Source organism: Saccoglossus kowalevskii, chromosome 6 (genome assembly GCF_978046115.1).
Source record: "Saccoglossus kowalevskii chromosome 6, keSacKowa6.1, whole genome shotgun sequence".
Lineage (NCBI taxonomy): Eukaryota > Metazoa > Hemichordata > Enteropneusta > Harrimaniidae > Saccoglossus > Saccoglossus kowalevskii.
In genome coordinates this window covers 24,470,210-24,491,123 of record NC_140646.1, presented here as the reverse complement: position 1 = coordinate 24,491,123, position 20,914 = coordinate 24,470,210, and the positions used below count along the sequence as shown (strand labels likewise).

At 33.9% G+C, this 20,914-nt stretch overlaps 1 protein-coding gene across 1 annotated transcript in view; it reads left to right on the top strand.

The window, feature by feature from the left end:
• LOC100377972 (junctophilin-3-like) overlaps positions 1–20,671 on the top strand; it is a 33,461-nt gene extending 12,790 nt beyond the window's left edge. Inside the window, exons 2-5 of the mRNA XM_002735359.4 lie at positions 10,568–11,387; positions 14,860–14,972; positions 15,505–16,499; positions 17,658–20,671. Coding sequence (XP_002735405.3) covers positions 10,568–11,387; positions 14,860–14,972; positions 15,505–16,499; positions 17,658–17,768 — 2,039 coding nt within the window. The 3' untranslated portion in view covers positions 17,769–20,671. The remainder of the gene's footprint in view (positions 1–10,567; positions 11,388–14,859; positions 14,973–15,504; positions 16,500–17,657) is intronic.
• Positions 20,672–20,914: the final 243 nt, after the last annotated feature.

Sequence of the window (20,914 nt, the reverse complement as noted above, 5' to 3'; positions counted from 1 at the left end):
CCGAGTCGTAGTTTAAGATCTGAATCGAAGTTTCTTATTAAAACTCGTCAGATGTGTAGTAAAAAGTCCAAGGTGTTATACAAAGACCGTGCTTTTGAAAATTTAGGTCCTAAACTTTTTAATGAATTACCTCTGTCTGTTCGTTCTAGTCCTTCAGTAGACATTTTTAAATCCAGACTGAAAACGCACTTATTTAAATGTGCTTTTAATATTTGACTGATTGTTTATTGTATCAGCGCCTTTGATCTTCAGATGTTGGAATTGTTGCGCTTAATTAAATAGAGTTATTATTATTATTTATTATTATTGTTATTAATAATACTGTTAATGCTTTTAGGCAAAAAAAGAGAAGGTTTTGCTTTTCGTCATGTTAAATGTATAAATTTTTGTATTAAATAATCAATTAAATTAAATCATTTTGCAATCTATTCTAGGATGAGAGGTAAAACATTTTCTTTGGCCTTATTTGATGAGGGACTAATTCTGCTGTGTTACTTTCAGGAAATATTGTCCTCAATAATACTATCAAGTTACCAAATAGAAAATGGTTCGTGCATCGAGAATTGAATATAATAGTCTTGTAAATATTCAAAAACTGTATGAATTGGAATAACATAAGATCCAAAGACATGATGAAAATATTATATATTTGTAATGGAATTTGTGCAAAATTTATGATCACCTGTCGAGTATGAAATTAAGACCCCCCCCCCCCCCCCCCCGGCTTTTCAATTTAAAATTTATCAATCTGGGTGATGGATCAATGCTTACAATTTATTGAAATAGCTTGTAAAATTCAATATTACCGATGCTGTGAATGTGAGGATCAGTCTTGTAATTATCTTTTTCTGATATAGATATTGTTATGGTGTGTGCGGAAGTTTCGTCGTCAAAGTGAGTGGGCAGTCTTCGCCTGCTGGGAATATAAACGTCCAAATGATTTAATCATGCACTGTGATGTCCGCACACCTGTGCCGATCTACAAATCAACATTCAGCGTCTGACTCCACAGACGTGTAGGATATGTACCGCAGTATCGACACATGGTAACGTTGCAGAGAACGTTATAGAAACTGAGCAATGTGAACTCCAATTAAAATCAATCGCAATTGACACCCTGTCAGTGTCAAGTAGGAGAGCTAGTAGGATACGGCATATAAAACACGTATAATTACGATTATACAGTAACAAAAACACACATAAGTGCTTAATATAATACAGACATTCAAATAATGCTATATTAAGTAATTTATTTAAATTCACCGAGAGGTCACCGGAAATTATTAGTTATTTCATCCAGTATATATGTATTTATCAAATTCACTCACATGTATGTATGATTAATATTTATAATGTCAACCTGTCACCACACAATGAGTAATCTTTCTGTATCCAATATGTTGTTGATAAATTAGGACATAGCGATGAATTCTACATACAACTCTCAATAGTTGACATGTTCGTCACTGTGTTGAAGGATTCAAAGTATTAGTATTGATGTAAAAAAAAAAAAAAAAGATTTGTAATACCATATTGATCAGGACATAAATTATATTTAACAAAATGTAATGTGTCAATATTTTCTTATATATGACATTAAATATAAATAAAAAAAAATTCATGAATATTCATTATCTTTATCTAACGGATGTAATTATTTTAATTTTAAATAACGATGTCTTTCACACCGTGCAACATCTGGCTTAGCATGTATAATGTGATGTGGATAGAAATTAGTTAATTCTTGCAGTTGTTTGATCTTAGCGTCATGTCTGTTTAGCTTTCATGGCAGATTATTATGTGAAAAAAAATGTTTTTTTTTTCTTGTATTTGTTTGCAATTTTAGCATTCATGAATTGATGACATAGATATTTTTTTTATTGATTACTTGAAGATAGGCGGATAATCGTTTTGGAGCATTCATATATAAATACATTATTCGGTGGTTAAAATTATGTTATTTTTGTTGCTAAGTGAAATGTGCTAAAATTAATGTGAACATGTGAAATTACAATAGAATTTGTTTAACTTAAAATATATGAATTTAAAACACAGTAAAAATATAAATATAAAAAAAAATTATATTCAAAATAGTGAAATTACGATTGGAAATAATTTATAATAAATGGAACACAATGATGTTTGTGTTCAAATAAGGAATTAAACTCTCTTTCGGAAATTTCAATTTACCCTTACAATAAAATGAACAGTTTATTGTAACATGATTTTTAAATGGCATGTTTAGTCTTGTTCAAATTATATTCTGTAAATTTCATGATTTTCACTCATTCACAAAAAATTTGTTACAATGTGGTATTCAAAAAATATTTGGCGACAGGTAATGTGCAGTAAATTTGGCTGCTGGTGAAAGCAGCTGGATTAAATTTCATGTAGATCACAATGACAATGTGAAGATCACCAGTGAAATATTCATTGAGCAAAATTTTGTGATTATCCCTGAAATTTGTGAGAATTATTTTCTCACAAATGAACACATCAAACCTGTTATTTGAGGTTCTGATGATTAGAACAAAATATTCATCAGTTAAAATATGTGTAAAGTATATTTGAAATATTTTGGATAATTTGGTTAAAGCGAGGTAGTCATTTGTGTTGATAAACATTGATTTTCCCACAATCCAATGCGCTCTTCAAATGGAAATCACAAGTATGAGGTTTGACCTGGGCACGACTTGCACTGATTACCGCCGGTGACTCCTTCAATAACATGAAAATTACTTAATTAAAGCTTGGAAACGTCTCAGTTTGTACTCGTTGATCTGCGCAACAGTCAAAATCGCCATCTTTGTTTATATGAGACCCATATATATATATACGACTACCACGCTTTAAAAGTTTTTTTTTTTTTTTTTTCTGTTTCATTAATATATTACTTATAATATAATCAATCATATATGAGCTATTAATTATAATCAAAACAATTTTTAGACATGAAATCATCATTTGATGGTATAAATGGAAATTCAGTTATACGAAATCCACCAAGATCATAGTTTAAAAATATTGTAATTTTCTTTATGAGAAGTTTTGCCAAAAAATAGTATATTTAGGATTAAAATTGATTGTGATAGATGTTAAAATGTTTAAGCATAGACTGTGTTTGCAAATACGTATTTTAAAACAGCTAATTTACTGTTGAATTAACAACTTGGTGAATTGAAACATAATTAATGCGGTTCAGTTGTGAAAGAAACAGTTTGCCACACGGGAGCACCCATTAGAATTAGAAGTGTATTTTCAAATCTTTTAACGCATATAAAGCACTTAACCTAACAACCCTATTACAGGTGTGTGCTAAAAGATAGTGTGTGGGAAAACTAGTGATGCATCAGTCATGGTCAAATACACAAACACAGACTGCCAGCAGTCAAGTTCAAACATCGGTCACACAGTAATGACAACAGTCCAGTTTCACAGCATCTACAATTCTGTCGTGATGCTCCACACATCTGTGCACCAGTTTCCGTTCATGATTAATTTGTAATTCAAACATTTATTATTTTGGTTACAATCCTCATCTGATGTAACAAAGAAACAGTATATTAAATTGAATTGAACATAAATAATTTACGATATGCTGGCACAATTACGAAAAGTTATGTGTGATCATGTAATATTTAAAATCATAAAAGCAGTCTGCTTGTAAAATTATGGATTTTATACAACATTACTAATTAATACTTGTTATTAATTTTTTTTTCATTTGATATTGTATATGGTTAATTTGTAGTTGAACCAAGTTTTTACTTGTTATGTAGAGATTAATGATGAGAAGTAGAGATGGATAATTACATGACATGTGGTTTAACTATGCCACCTTAGTTTACTGCCATCATTTCACCATCCACCATTTTGAATTTTCAACCTGTATAATCATACTTAATTATTGAGGACATTTTGTCATGAAGTCACTGTGATAAGTCTAACTGATCAGTAAAATTTAAGTAAAATGAAATGAAATGAAATGGTTTTTTTATAGGCTTTTGGCTTACAGATTTTAATTAAAATTTTGGAAATAATTTCCAGAAGTTGATTTGGTATTCAAAGGGGTTAGTACGACTCGTAAATAATCCTTGAGTGTTAAAAGTATTAACAATGAATATATAAAAACACATTATTATTATTTTTGCACATGTTTGCGGAATTCTGACTTCACGTTTCCCAATTGACAGTAATAGATGCTTTGCTCTGCCTGTTCACTGATGTCTAGCAACAACTTTATATAAACGACATTTCTTCTTGAAAACAATCATTCGAACTGCTGCTCATTTGACTTGATTTTTTGGAACTACCAGCTTGACTGCTGATAATGTTATTAATTATGAATTCTGTAAATCCACACACACAAAAGCAGAGACAGGATCAGCTGTTTTATTTTAAACACCATTTTAATGGTCTATTTGTTATTAAGGCGAATTGCATTCTTATTTTCAGTGTGGTAAAGTAGTAACACATGTTTATTTTTGCTTGGCTGTCAACAAATTTGAGTGGAGCTATTAATATTACTAACTGTCAACGTCCACCAGACTCAACTTTACATTTTTTTTTTTGGAAACCAACTTTATGGGTTTTTATATTATTTCTGATGCATTTTTGAAAACCACAATCACGTATGTTTTGTATTGGGTACTTTGGATGGTTCTCTGTCAGATTGATTTGATTCATTCCTGTATCACATTATTATTTTAGTTCAGTTTTCTTGTTTTCTTGTATTTCTTCTTATTTTGAGAATGGCTAGACATTTGATTTGATTCTTTTCTTATTTTTGCATTTGAAACAGTAGAGCTGTATCAGCCCACAGACCGCTTGTCTATAATTTCTGTTAATTTTGGATAAAAAAAAACGGAGCTTGATGAGGAAATACAGAAAATATCATGCAAGTTTATATGTATTTTGTAAAAGATGACAAGTGTTGACTCTTTAGGTTATTTTCTTCCACTTTCTAATGCAAAATTTGCTAAAGTTGCCTTAGAGGAAAGGAAAACCTGTATGAGGAAAACCTGTGTTTCAAAAGCATCAAGGTAAACTCCTTGGACATCAGGACAATTTGATTCTGCTCTAAGTAGAAGTGCTGTTTTGTGGGATAATCTAGGGCAATACTTTAGTTTCTCTTCTGTGCTACAGTCCTAGAACATAATAACTGACAACCAATTACATATCGGCAGCTGATGTGACAATCATTGCCATGGAAACCATTGACTTGACTCATGCCTCAGGGGGATAGTGAGCAGATCAAGATAAATTGTTGCCAAGACAACCATCCCTGGTAGTGATACACAAATGTTCAAATATTGAAATCCTTATCGTCTTTTAGAAGCTGGGGGTTTTGTTCCATTGATGGCTTGGGACAAACAGTGACTTTTCCCACTTCATTTATAATGAACTGTGTGTATATTTACAATTTATTTCTCAAATCTGCTTGATGAGTTTTGTGTCGCTGGAGATAAAAATTGCTCAGTTGTCACCATGAAATTAACTTAAGTTCAAGTTCACCCTAAAAGGTAGACCTGCTGTTTCAATAGGTGATTTTCTGTTCAACTGCGAGATCTCGTGAGATGCATGAAAGACGCGTGTCGAACGTCTGCCACAAAAATCGAACGATTTGATTTTGAACTCGAATTTCTTTATTTTGTAGCTCACATCAACCGGCCGATCTTCGACAGAGGAATATTGCTTCCGAATAGCCCCACTTAATCTAAATTGCCTATCATCAAATGTGTACAGCACATTATTAAGCATGGAAATGTCCCCAAAATACTTTCGCGTTTGTCGAATCCCACGCGATGACGCCACTACAACGCTATGACCTTTGTTTGTCCTGTTTTTACGTTCGATTTCACGCATAACGCGTGATTCTCGCAGTGTACGGAAATTAGTCTATTGTCAATCAAAATCAATTCTGTACAACTGATACCCAAGACAAAAATAAACCACAACTTATTTAAAAAAGTAACAAAACGGTGACCCCTACCCAAGTTCCTAATACTGCATGTTGTGAGCATGAATTAGTTCTTAAAATCCAGATAAGCTAACGAAATAATTTAGTCAAAACCTGAGTCAATTTAACATCATGCACATTTTTATTCACTGTCTAATCTCTGAGGAATTCCTTAGTACATAAGAATATACACAAAAGGAGGTTTAGACAGAATTAAAGTCAACACCTTCATGTTTCTATTATTGGCACCACTGTTCAATTTTTTTCAAGATACAAGATTTGAAAAATTATGGAAAATTCATATTATCGATATATATTATCAATATTGTTAATAAAAGCATTTTGAAAAGTTGAGTTTTCATTGTGATTATAATTTTCTATTATATGGAATAAAAAGTTCCCTTTTGTATATGTACAGTAATAACATGCTCTATGAATAAAGTTGGGACAGTCAGACCAATCAGAGAGCAGCTATTGTGTTTACAGTTTTTGTTTCAATGCATCAATGCTTATGATAAAGTGAATATATATGTATATTTCTAATCCCATCGTGAATTCATAACTGTGAAAACATTGTTAAAATGTTGACATAACAAATACCGGTATATATCTGAGATATTTCTTCTAAGAAAACATTTTATTATGAAAATAAAAAAAAAAATGTCTTGATCATTAAAAACATTTCAGGATACCTCAGGCATCGGTATATCATAAGACCACATGCCGTAGGCCTACGTGAAGTGCTTATTGAGATGTACTATTGACAATGTCCCTATACACAGCTCTATGCACTTCAGAAGAGATTACTACATGTCGGCTCATGCTCACCCAAAACGGCACTAAAAAAACAATTTCCATACCTACACCTTATCAAAATGTGATCGATTGATATATATATTCTATATATTCTATATGGATATGGACTGTTCAGTTTACAGCACAGATAAATGGCGAGATCACATCATGTTGTTATTTCTGCCACTGCGAACTACCACATCTAATCACACAAGATCAAATGTTTTTTTGTAGTTCAAGAAAATCTGCTTTGTAAGTAAAGTTTCTGTGTTCACCATTTCCAAATCAGTAGGACAACAATTGATATTTAAAATGTATTTCCACAAAACATTTCCAGGGCCCAGTGACCTATGGAAGTGCGATAAGGCTGTGTATACTTGTACTGTCAGTAGTGCATCTTGATAAACACAGCAAAATCTTGAGAAAGAAAAAAACAACAAGCAAAACTATCAATTCTTGAGCCAGCACTAAATAGGGTTGTGTGGCATAATGAATTATATGTCAGCAATCGCACATTAAAAATGTCAGCACATGACCTCCAATATTGCATAGCACAAAAAAACTAAAAAAAAATTTGAACTTCATTGATTACTAACTGAAAATGACGAATTCATAATTTGGTGTGATTAGTCCATTGTCATAGTAACACCAACAGAATGCATGCTGCTACATGTACCAACATGCAAGAAATTTTCTAGATTTGTAAAACAAATTTGATGACATCACTTTACAGTACTGAAATCTATAAATTATCTTTGACTTTATTCCTCAAAATCATTTTTCAGCATGATAGTAATACAGATGCATTCACTTCACATCTTTACAAATTTCATCACCATTACTCATTTATTTAACCTTCCATGAAGTCTGGTTGTTACCATGGCAGTGGTTGTGGTTACAATTTTAAGCTTAAATCAATAAACAGTCATATTTATTTCAAAATTTGAATCAATATGATTTATGAAAAGTTTAAAATGCTTACACTTGTGCTAGTGTTTAGCTGTAACATCATTGAGTGTTTACAATAGTAAATAAATGAAATAAATGCACAGTGTGTTTTACGGTGTTTGTGCTTGGACCAGAAACAATTTTTCCCTCTACAGTGCAAACTGATAACAATAGAAGTAAAATGCTTCAGTGAGGCGTGATGAGAGATACTATTAAAATCTTGTTTTTGTACTGTAAACAATCAGGACTATATTAACATAGCAGTCTGTCCGTTGTTTCTGTATGAATATTAATATACCGATAAATTCTTGTCACTTTTGTTACTTAGCGCAATCCAATCAGGTATTGACATTTTATTACAGTGTTCAGAAGTGAATGGTGCGATAACTGCTAATAATAATAATCATTTGTGTTAGGGCGCCCTCTATGTTTTGTTAAGATTTATTTATATAGTTTGACGAACGTGAGAAGATTTGTAGTGGATATGAGTATGAGAGTTCTCTGTGTATTAGCATAGGGCACATTTAAAACCACCACATATATACAGAAATGGTATATGACCTTTTGTACACTGGATTAGTGAATCATAAAGTTCTGTAAACGTCAGACATGCCAGATTAGTGTAAAGTACTGTAAACATCAGACACACCAGATTAGTATAAAGTACTGTAAACATCAGACACACCAGATTAGTGTAAAGTACTGCAAACACCAGACACACCAGATTAGTATAAAGTACTGTAAACATCAGACACACCAGATTAGTGTAAAGTACTGTAAACATCAGACACACCAGATTAGTATAAAGTACTGTAAACATCAGACACATCAGATTAGTGTAAAGTACTGTAAACATCAGACACATCAGATTAGTGTAAAGTACTGTAAACACCAGACACACCAGATTAGTATAAAGTACTGTAAACATCAGACACACCAGATTAGTGTAAAGTACTGTAAACATCAGACACACCAGATTAGTGTAAAGTACTGTAAACATCAGACACACCAGATTAGTGTAAAGTACTGTAAACATCAGACACACCAGATTAGTGTAAAGTACTGTAAACATCAGACACACCAGATTAGTATAAAGTACTGAAAACATCAGACACATCAGATTAGTGTAAAGTACTGTAAACATCAGACACACCAGATTAGTGTAAAGTACTGTAAACATCAGACACACCAGATTAGTGTAAAGTACTGTAAACACCAGACACACCAGATTAGTATAAAGTACTGTAAACATCAGACACACCAGATTAGTGTAAAGTACTGTAAACATCAGACACACCAGATTAGTGTAAAGTACTGTAAACATCAGACACACCAGATTAGTGTAAAGTACTGTAAACATCAGACACACCAGATTAGTATAAAGTACTGTAAACATCAGACACATCAGATTAGTGTAAAGTACTGTAAACATCAGACACACCAGATTAGTGTAAAGTACTGTAAACATCAGACACACCAGATTAGTGTAAAGTACTGTAAACATCAGAGACATCAGATTAGTGTAAAGTACTGTAAACATCAGACACACCAGATTAGTGTAAAGTACTGTAAACACCAGACACACCAGATTAGTATAAAGTACTGTAAACATCAGACACACCAGATTAGTGTAAAGTACTGTAAACATCAGACACACCAGATTAGTGTAAAGTACTGTAAACATCAGACACACCAGATTAGTGTAAAGTACTGTAAACATCAGACACACCAGATTAGTATAAAGTACTGTAAACATCAGACACATCAGATTAGTGTAAAGTACTGTAAACATCAGACACACCAGATTAGTGTAAAGTACTGTAAACATCAGACACACCAGATTAGTGTAAAGTACTGTAAACATCAGAGACATTAGATTAGTGTAAAGTACTGTAAACATCAGACACACCAGATTAGTGTAAAGTACTGTAAACATCAGACACACCAGATTAGTGTAAAGTACTGTAAACATCAGACACACCAGATTAGTGTAAAGTACTGTAAACATCAGACACACCAGATTAGTGTAAAGTACTGTAAACATCAGACACATCAGATTAGTGTAAAGTACTGTAAACATCAGACACACCAGATTAGTGTAGAGTACTGTAAACATCAGACACACCAGATTAGTGTGAAGTATTGTAAACATCAGACACACCAGATTAGTATAAAGTACTGTAAACATCAGACACACCAGATTAGTGTAGAGTACTGTAAACATCAGACACACCAGATTAGTATAAAGTACTGTAAACATCAGACACACCAGATTAGTGTAGAGTACTGTAAACATCAGACACACCAGATTAGTATAAAGTACTGTAAACATCAGACACACCAGATTAGTGTAGAGTACTGTAAACATCAGACACACCAGATTAGTGTAGAGTACTGTAAACATTAGACACACCAGATTAGTGTAGAGTACTGTAAACATCAGACACACCAGATTAGTATAAAGTACTGTAAACATCAGACACACCAGATTAGTATAAAGTACTGTAAACATCAGACACACCAGATTAGTGTAGAGTACTGTAAACATCAGACACACCAGATTAGTATAAAGTACTGTAAACATCAGACACACCAGATTAGTGTAGAGTACTGTAAACATCAGACACACCAGATTAGTGTAAAGTACTGTAAACATCAGACACACCAGATTAGTGTAATATTGATGACAATTGGTCACACTCATAAAAAGAATCAAATGCCATGATTGTTTAGCATGCAATTTGTAACATTGATGCCAATTAATCAAATGTCAGGTGTACTTATATGTACCATACAATTTGTAAATATTTAACTGGATTTATGTTAATGATTTTGTATCTAATTTTCTGGTGGTGTATTTTTCAGGAACCTTTCAAGGTCAGTGGGTTGGAGGTATGCGTCATGGATATGGAATTCGCAATAGCGTACCTTACAATATGGCAGCCATCATACGTCCCAACCTCCGATCATCTCTGACATCGTTAAGGAGTGAACATGAAACATCATCTAGTATTATGCCAAGTGTGAACGGTTCATTGACCTCAGCTGATGGTTTCGGTCACAGAGGTGGATTTGTTTTAAATGTTGAGCCTGCCTCGGAACCGCTACATAAGGGTATTTTGCAAAGGACTGGGAGCCTGAGACGAACCCTTATGCAAGGTCTCCGATTACGAAAAAGTGATCGCCGTAGTAGATCAACAGCAAATAGTCAAGTTAGCCAAACGAGTTCACGTAGCCATTCTAGTTCACGTGCTCGTTCTTTGCCTCATCAAGATTCACTACGAAGTACAACTAGCACTTTGAGTTCAGGATCAGCACCGTCATCATTATACGGCGACGATGTCAGTTATCTTAATGAGGAACCTGAGGGCGATCTAACTGAGGTGTACATGGGCGAGTGGAAGCAGGATAAACGTGCTGGCTATGGCATCAGTCAACGTTCTGATGGTCTGAAATATGAAGGAGAATGGCAGAACAATAGAAAACATGGATATGGTGTCACGACTCGTCATGATGGCTCCAGGGAGGAAGGCAAATGGAAGAATAATCAACTGGTAGCATCAGGAAAGAAAAAAATCTTCCCTCTTAGGTCTGCGAAGATATCTGACCGTGTCGTTAGAGCGGTAGACTTTGCCAACCAGGCAGCCGAGTTGGCCCGACAGAAAGCTGATATAGGTGTTTCAAGGTGAGTTGAAATTTATACTTTTTAAATAATTTGTACAATCCATCTGATATTATCAAGCACTAAAATGGCTGTTCAAATTTCATGTAATCTAAGTATTTTACTAGCGTTGTATACGTAACATGGGACCCATGTTAAACATGTAATGGCTTCAAGCATTAATTTAAAGGGCGGTGGTCATCGCACCATGCATGCGTGAGATATGGATCTCATATAAACAAAGATGGCAACTTTGATTGTTGCCCCTATTATTATCGTCAGGTTTTCAGGGGCCCAAGCCCCTAGGCCCCTATTGTTATCTTCGTTTTTTTCTTCCTTCCTTATTTTTTCATAATTTCCTTTCGTCAAGTTGTTTGAGAAAATCGCTGATGGAATACATATAGTCTGAACTTCTCCATACTTATAGTCCCTATTGTGAACTGGTGCATAAGACTTTCAGAATGTTGATTGATCAATTTGTTCGGCAGTCATATTGGATTGAATTTAAAAAAGTTAAAAAAGATTTCAGATCAGTCACCTGGGTTTGGCCGCCATCTTGGATTTTAGGCAAAATTGATCAAAAGTTTGGGCATTTGTTACTCAAAGGTACTTTGACCAATTTACTAGTTATTTTTTGTATAACATGTCAGGCCATAGCTTCATAAGAAAAAAATAATATAATTTTAATGTGTCACATGGTTTGGCCGCCTTCTTGGATTTCGTGAAAACGGAACTTGTGCCACTACATGTGTTGTATTATGTGTGCATTCATATGTATTCTACTCTTGAGATGCATTCTTCCACCCAAATGGCACATGACTAGATCATATGGTTGCTGCTATATCTCAAGCACTGTGTATAGTTAGGAAGATTTGACTAAAATAACAGATGACCATATATGGTCATATGAACTTATTAATATTCAAAGCAGTCATATCTGAAACAGTGTTGCTGAACGGGATATGCAACCAGTGTCATAATGAAGGCATCAAAAAAAACATGTACATAATATAAGAAATGGTCATATATGATCATGTAACCTCATGAATATGCATAACCGCATTGCTCATTATATATTCATAAAACCATATTTCGATAACCAAACCAGGTAAACCATGGAACTAACTGCATTTCGACCTTATGGTACAGATTGAAACTATACCCCAATGGCAATTCAGTGACCTTATTAATTATGAAACAGAATCCTGTTTGCTTGGGCCCTGTTTATGCCGCTCGTGGCTTCAATTCAATTTGAGATTGTTCTTCTTCACACTTTTTTAAATCAGTCGTGTTGTTGAATAAACTGTTTGTGTACAAAACCTTTTTACTTTAACTATGCTAGGAAGTACTATTTTTCAACCATTAAAACTGTGTGTTGTATAGACAGATTTTAACTATCTTATGGAGTATATTGCTGCACAGTAGTGGAGTGATGACAGACCTTATATATCCTTAGGAGGGTCATATTTCTTCCATTTATAACTGTAGTATATAGACAGATTTCAAGTATCTTAGGGAGTATCGTATTTCCCTAGTATGGTCTCGTAGGTTTTTCTATATATAATGACAGTCATCAGTTCAGAGGTTTGATCTTTTTGATCTTTATAGAGATAAGTTTAGTTTAGTGTCTTTTCTAACTAACAAATGGAAATAGGTCAAGTTAAGATGTCAAAAAACAACCAGAGAAACTATTGAATTGTGGGTAATTATACAGACATTTTGAACACATTAGTTATCATGAACCGTAGCATTTTTGATGCAATTTGATAATTTTGCAAAAGTTATAAAAAATGAATTTGTTCAAATCCCTCGAATTTCATATTTATGTTATGTGACACATGTCCAAATTTCATTTTGCATTTTCATTTAATGCTCTCTAGACCATTCACTTAATGGTAAAAGTTAAAGTTTAAATAATTATATTTCATAGCGAACCAAAGAAATAGCATTTTTTGTATCGAATCATGACTGAATAATAGTAAGTATAGTTTGCTAGTCGTGTTGTTTTATCCATCATTCATAACAAAGCTTTTGGTTGTTTAAGTGTTAAACCATAGATAGGTACAAAAAAAAATCGAAGATGAACACACTTTTGGGGAATCCAAAAATGCACAATTCTGTGATCAGTGAGAATTTTAGAATGCAATATTATATGCAAATCAGCCAAATAATTAATTTAAATTTTTAAAAAGAGCAAAAGTTCTTGTGGGATTTCTCGTAAGACAATGTTGTGAACAAACTTCATGCTCCTGATAAGTAAATTGCTGCTGTCATCAAAAGTCAAAATAGCATAAATTATGCAAAACAAATTGCCTTGAATTCCAGGAATCGTACAAGACCCTGACATTTTGTAACAGTAAAAATTATACTCAGTTTAGGCAGTGAGAATTTATCAATATTCAAATATTCCTACAACAATTTAATGATTACAGACTTTATGAACCAGTGTAGTGTATGTACCATGTGTACAATTTCATGTGAATTGCCTAGATTAATAAGAGTAATGACTTTAACATGTTTCAAGGCAAAACGTGTCTTGAAATCGTATCTATGTCAAGGACTGTGAAGCCTCCAGCTTATACCTACAGTAGTATAGAATCCATTTGCATTTGTTCAAACCTTGGAATTCTCGTTTTGTTTTTCATCCTGCTAAGATTATCAGCGTAAACATACAACACCTGCTGTTGACCTTTATCGCACTATGTGAAAACTGATAATGTACTTATAGTTGTTGTTGTAGCATATAACAATTCATTACTCCCAGACTGCTCATTAATTATTTGTGATAGTGGTACATCTATATCCATGGAACTGAGACTGTTGATCTCTTGAGAAACATTTACAATATATATTCACAAATATGACTATTGAACCGTCATCAATAGATAATGATAGATGCCACTAATCATCTTTCATATTTGTCTTAATGGTATTTTTGTTGAGATGTGAACTAGGTTTGCAGTGATGCATTTAAATTTGTTCATAAGTTGTGTTTTTCACCAATTTTGTCATATTTCTTAATCTAAGTAAAATACTACTTCTGTTTTGCTCTGGCATGGCATATTTTTATGATAATTATATGCAAATACATGTACATTGTACCCTGGGACATTGTATCAAGGAGTTGTTTGTATCTACGTACACTGTTTTATGTAAGATGAACATTTTAACCCATGTGTGTACATTCAATGCCTCAAGTTTTTAAATATTGTGAAATAAACACGGCTTTATTATGCCCCTTTCAATAACAAATGCTAAAATTGTGATATGATTTATTGATTAAATTCACTTTGACAATAAAATATTCACTGCCACAAAACTATACAATTTTCTCAGATTCTCACAAAATTGAATGAATTCACAATTTATAGTCTTTTTTCAAAATCTTATCCTAATTACTGATTTTAATTGTGATATATATCAAATCAAAATATGTAAAACGTTCATGTCACATCAACCCGACAGGAATACATAAATTCTTACCTTCTTCCCACAGAGCATCTCATGCAAGAGACAAAGCACAAGCCGCAGACGTCACAGCAATCCAAGCAAGGGAAGATGCAAACAGAGCTAAACTTTATGCCAAGGATTTATCACACTCACCAGCAGGTAAAGCACAGTGATATATTGTTATATATTTTGTGCCAAGTGAATGTCAATATACATCATGCCGGCATACATTATGTAGCATTTTAAGTTGTTTCACACCTTTCACGCATATTTTCATATTACTAGGCAGCCCAGTGATTGAATGTTGTTTCTTGAATGCAGTTGTTAATTTCATCTATCATCAACGTGTACATGTGTGTATTACTACGGTATCATCGTTTGATGGTGTCCTGACAGCTACATCATTTCTCAAAAATCACCATGATTGCTGTAACTACATTCACCTGACTTGTGAAATTCTCTAAGATTTCTCACAAAGTCCAACAAAAATTGGGTCATGATTTAATTCACATTTCAGAATAGCATTTCTAGTGTGACAATGTGGTGGTTTTCACAATGTATTCAGTTCTAAATATCTTTTGCACAATCTTTTTGACTTGCCAAATGGTATCAAATGTCCAGTTCTTTCTTGCAGTATTTTTGATCAGTGTCTCAAAAGACAATTCCTTACTAATCATATGCTTTTTTATAGGTTCTGACACAAACATAAAACTTGAGAGAAAAAAGAGTTTTTTCAACCAGATTGATCGCCGTAACAACAAACCAATAGGAGTTACAACGAGATCACCCATTGGCAATCAATTGCAGCTACCGACACACACAGGTGAAAACAATAATCAAGAATACTACGAGTCGCTAAGACGACAGCAACTGCACGAATCAGGTATATCAAGCGCTGCCGATGTGAGTCCCTCTGGATCCCCTATGAGAAGCAGAAGATCACCCATTGAGAAATCACACTCGTCAGATAGAATGGGGGACTCGCATAATGACCATCACTACTATAGACAACAACAATACGATAGAGGTAGGCGAATTCCCGATAGATTACATTTAGATGGTCCTATTCCTCAGCAGCATAGTTATCATTTTGATAGTATGGACAAGGATTATGATGACAGATATTACTCAGATTCGCAATATGATCACCCACGAGATTCCCATATGAGGTATGGAAGACATGATCGCTCCTCCGCTGAGCTGACTCCAGATTCAGGCGTTAGCACGCTATCTGAATCAGAACGTTCAAGAACCCACAGGAAAGATTATACTGATCAGCGAGGCAAGCTACAAAGACGAAGTACTTTTCAACGACAGCAAAAGTTTGAAGATGAGCACGGTGAGGAGCAGCAGCAGCAGCAGCGTCACCATGAAAGCGGTGCACGTGTTACTATTAAAGAGCCGGATCCAGAAACTGATATGAATGATATCGATGATTTCCCGCTGCTAGAAGATGAAGAAGAGGATACAACAGAGAAAAAGAAGAAGAAAAATAAGAATAAATCGAAATATGCTGAACTAACTATAAAAAGTGACAAACCCCCTGGCCATTACAGATCATTGACGGGACGTTTTCCTGACGGATGTGGAATTACCTACATCCCTAAAGGGGATGAAAATGAGGATGGCATACGTGATCCTGACTTGGATCCGGAAGCAGTTATGGTTGTGCGAGGTAAAAATGTGGTAAGTATTCATAAAGTGCAACTAAAATTTGAATACAGGCTGACAAAATTTGAATACAGGCTGACAAAATTTGAATTCAGGATAGCAAAATTTGAATACGGGTCGACACAATTTGAATTCAGGATAGCGAAATTTGAACACGGGACTACAAAATTTGAATTCAGGATAGCAAAATTTGAACACGGGTCGACAAAATTTGAATTCAGGATAGCAAAATTTGAACACGGGTCTACAAAATTTGAATTCAGGTTAGCAAAATTTGAACACGGGTCGACAAAATTTGAATTCAGGATAGCAAAATTTGAATACAGGCTGACAAAATTTGAATTCAGGATAGCAAAATTTGAATACGGGTCGACAAATTTTGAATTTAGGTTCAGCTCAGGACTAGGACAATTCAATCTTTCATAAAACAGACATTGATAATTATATATAGGTCGTTGCACTTGTTTACTTTCTGTGCACATGCAACTGTTAAATATACATGTATAAGTTCAAGGTAATAGAACAACTTATAGGTACAGCAAGTCATGAGAGACATTTATAATCACACTTTTGTATTACCTGTTGGCAAAAATGTCACAGTGTGACAGCCTATAGTTTGGCCCTTGTTGTTTTCTAATTTTGGTGTATCGGTGTACATGCAATTGAGACAAATAAAAACGTACATACTCGCATGTATTCCACTGGTATATCCATGGATGAAATGTTGCTGCTGCTTCCGAATGATTTCACTTGTTGACGTGCTAATTGATTTCTTCTATTTACATAAACTTGAACTTCAGATCAAGTGGTTCTTATCATCCACGAAAATACTTATCATCAGTAGCATAATTGAAAGATGAATTCAAATATTGTGTTCCAGTACACACATTTTTGGTGAAAAAAACGTTGAAAATGTTATGACCGAAATTGCGATGCAAATTTTTTGCTTCATAATTTTTTTTTAATTTCAGACCAAATAAACAACTTGATGCACGGTAGCTTCATTTCGTGACATTTATGTTCAACATTTAAATATTAAATACTTATGTTGTTTTTCAGGAATGGTTTGGCCAGTGGCAAGACCAAATAAATAAGAAACTTGATGCATGGTGGCTTCATTTCGTGACATTTATGTTTAACATTTAAATATTAAATACTTTTGCTGTTTTTCAGGAATGGTCGGCCAGTGGCAAGATGGTTGCTTTGGTGCTGTTTCTTAATCTTGGATTTACTGTGCTTTTCTCGCAACTATTCACCCAGATTCAAGAAATGCCTGATTTTTGAGACGTTTTCGTCTCACCAAACAGACAGTAACAGGCGTTAATTGACAGAGAAATTACATTTATAAAGGTTATAAAGGAGAGTTAATTAAACCAAAAAAATTGTAAATTTGAAAATAAGTTAGTTAGCATTGAATGGAGAAACTTCAGATTTGAGGTTTTTTTACAAATCAAATTAAAGCAAGGTCAAACAAACAAGATCATGCTCGGCCGCTGCAGGTCAGTGATTAGGTCATATTTATTACAATTTAAAATTAATAGTTTGAATGAATTTCAACAAATCAACAGTTAATTGGTTGTTTTTCTGCAACATCTAGGAATGGGCCAATTCTTTTAAATTGTAGGAAATACAGAACGACAACTGGTATTTTTTTTTAACAAATTAATCGCATTTACCTTGGCTTTTCTACGAATGGGATTTTTAACAGCTGAATTGTTTTTACTTTCAAAAAAAACTTCTATCACTTTGAATTTCAAAACTATTTAAATGTCTTTAAGTATTTGATTAACTCTGTTGTCATCAGTTTGATGTGATTTCTAGTGTGGTTTAAATGAATTGGTGAAATATCTCATTTTTTCACTGCTTATATTTGTACAGATATGGTGAATTTACCAGCTTGATGCCTTTATCGTACATTCTGTTGCACCGAACCAGTCCTAGGTTGTGTGTGGACAGGGGTATGCAACGAAAATCAGATATCACTAACATTTGCAAGGTTGTTAAACATTTTCAGATTTGTATTTCATGCCTGCATAATTTTTTATCATCACATACTAGTGAGATTCTTTTCTGTGTATTCAAACTATCATGAAATATTGAAAGGAAACACAAGAAAAGTTATTTCTTTGCCATGATATTGCCAATGGAGCACTTCACTTCAGATATTGCTGCTCGTTACATGCCTTCACCCTTAGTATGTAACATTTTGGGTGGGTGTGGAGTCAATTTATATTGTCTGTGGTTCCGCAGTTAAGTCGGGCTCCTTCTCTGTTCTACCTGCACAAACTCAAAATGCATGTACCTGGTACCAGTTTTCCAACTTGTTGGCACACTTTCCATAATTTCTTGCTTGGCTTGGCATTTTTTCGTCCATCCCAGCACAAGCTCTTCCTGCTGTTTTTTTTTTTTTTTTTTTTTTTTTAATTATACCTTTTCTAACCATAACTTTTCAGGTATTTTCAAAAACAGTGCTGATGACATCTTAACCCTTGCACGTTATCCCTATCTGTACCGTCAGTTCACCAACAGTTAGGTCATTCTTGTAGAGGGGTATTGTAGCGTTCTTCAGGCAAAAAATGTCTTTACTTTGATTGGAAACGGACTGTGAGCATCAGATACCTAGCAGATTTTCACTGAAATGTACATGGCAAAAAAAATTTAAAAAAAAAAATTTTTTTTAGAATGTTTCTGATATTTTGTGTGTGCTCGAAATGGCAATAATTTGAAGCCGAACGTCGAGGAGCATGGTCATATCAGAAGCCTGGAATTTCTGGCGATATTTGTACAATTATAGGTGGGGTCAAGAGGTCACATTATGTGGTGCCGTTCACTTCAAAACTAATGTTCTTTTTTAGTCCAAGTCTCTAAGCTCTGTATACCTTTTCCAATCATTGCATTGGGTTGTTTTATTACTCACAATTCAGTATGGTCTTTTAACTAGACTTGTTTATTTACCAACCGTGTGGTATTTAGGTGTCTTGAAAATAATAATTATTAATATTTTTTTTTTACATTGGATGTCATTTGCGAGATTTGATTTTCGTTTTGATATTTCTGATATTTGATATATTTATACTAATATTAAGCAGCCAGTGTTAAAACGTGTGTGGACCCACCTCATTCATGTGTTTTTACAAATGCCTGCCAGTCATACTGTCGTTACAAGTTTATTTTAACTGCTCAAGTGATTAATATTTTTTTCTTTCTGTGGCTGCATCAGTCTTATTTCATACTATTCTTTAAAAAAAAAAAAAAAAAAATTGAAAAGAAATTTTCATACTGACTCAACAAGTGCTTGAATATTTTCTTATTTTGTGATAAGTGTGGATGAGAAAATATGGATGAAAGTAACGCTTTATTTTTATATGAAGGAATGAATGCTAGAGGAAGAAACCACCACATTTGAACTTCCTTAGACCATGAGAACAATTAAAAGTTAAAGGTGCAATTGTAGACTTGTTTTCAGAGCGTTGCTGATCTCAACTTGAATGCGCTGCACACACCGTTATATTAGGTTTACATAAGGACTGCTTGAATGGGACAGAAGAGAGAGAGAGCAAGAGACAGATGGGGCAAAAAAAAGTTAATTTGTTCAGAAGATTCTTCATTTTAAAGACGGGAACAATATATTTTCTCCGGTGTACTTACAAATTTAATACATGTTGGAGTCGAGCTTTTCTGTGACCTTCACAATGCAGGGTTGCAATTACACGCAATTTAGGCGAGCCGCCATCCGCCATTATGAATAGACGAGACATACAGTACACAGTCAATGCATTGCAAAATACAAAGGAAAACTATCAATAGGCAAAGAAGCTTAAAGTGTGTTTTCTATTTCAAAACATTATTTACAAGTACAGTTACAAAGTGTACACCTGAGTGGCCTAGACAGAACTTTCATTGCATTGAATCAGAACAACAGATCATACATTATCTGATCAATTTTGGTAGTTCCATTCAACCGAGTGGTGTAAGCCAAATATTTTTTAGCATGTCACCATCCTTTGTTTTTTTTGCCTCCGCAGTAATTGCCAATATTTGGTTTACTTTCAATATTTCAACTTTTCAATATTGAATCCTTTCAGAGTTTTTCCTTGTGATAACTACACATTGTACTTGTAGATTCATTAAATTGTAGATATTATAGTTCTTCCTGCTTGTATAAGGAATAAATCCACTGCCATGTGTGTACTTGTGTCATTCATGTCCAGTGTGGATGGAGATTGGATTGGATTGGATTGTATAAGGAATAAATCCACTGCCATGTGTGTACTTGTGTCATTCATGTCCAGTGTGGATGGAGGAGATTGGATTACACTAGTTGTATGGAGTTGAAACTACTTTTGATATACCGTATTTGCTCTATTAGTCGTGCATGCACAATTTCAATCATTTGTTTACATGCACTTCAAATAGAGCAAATATGGTAA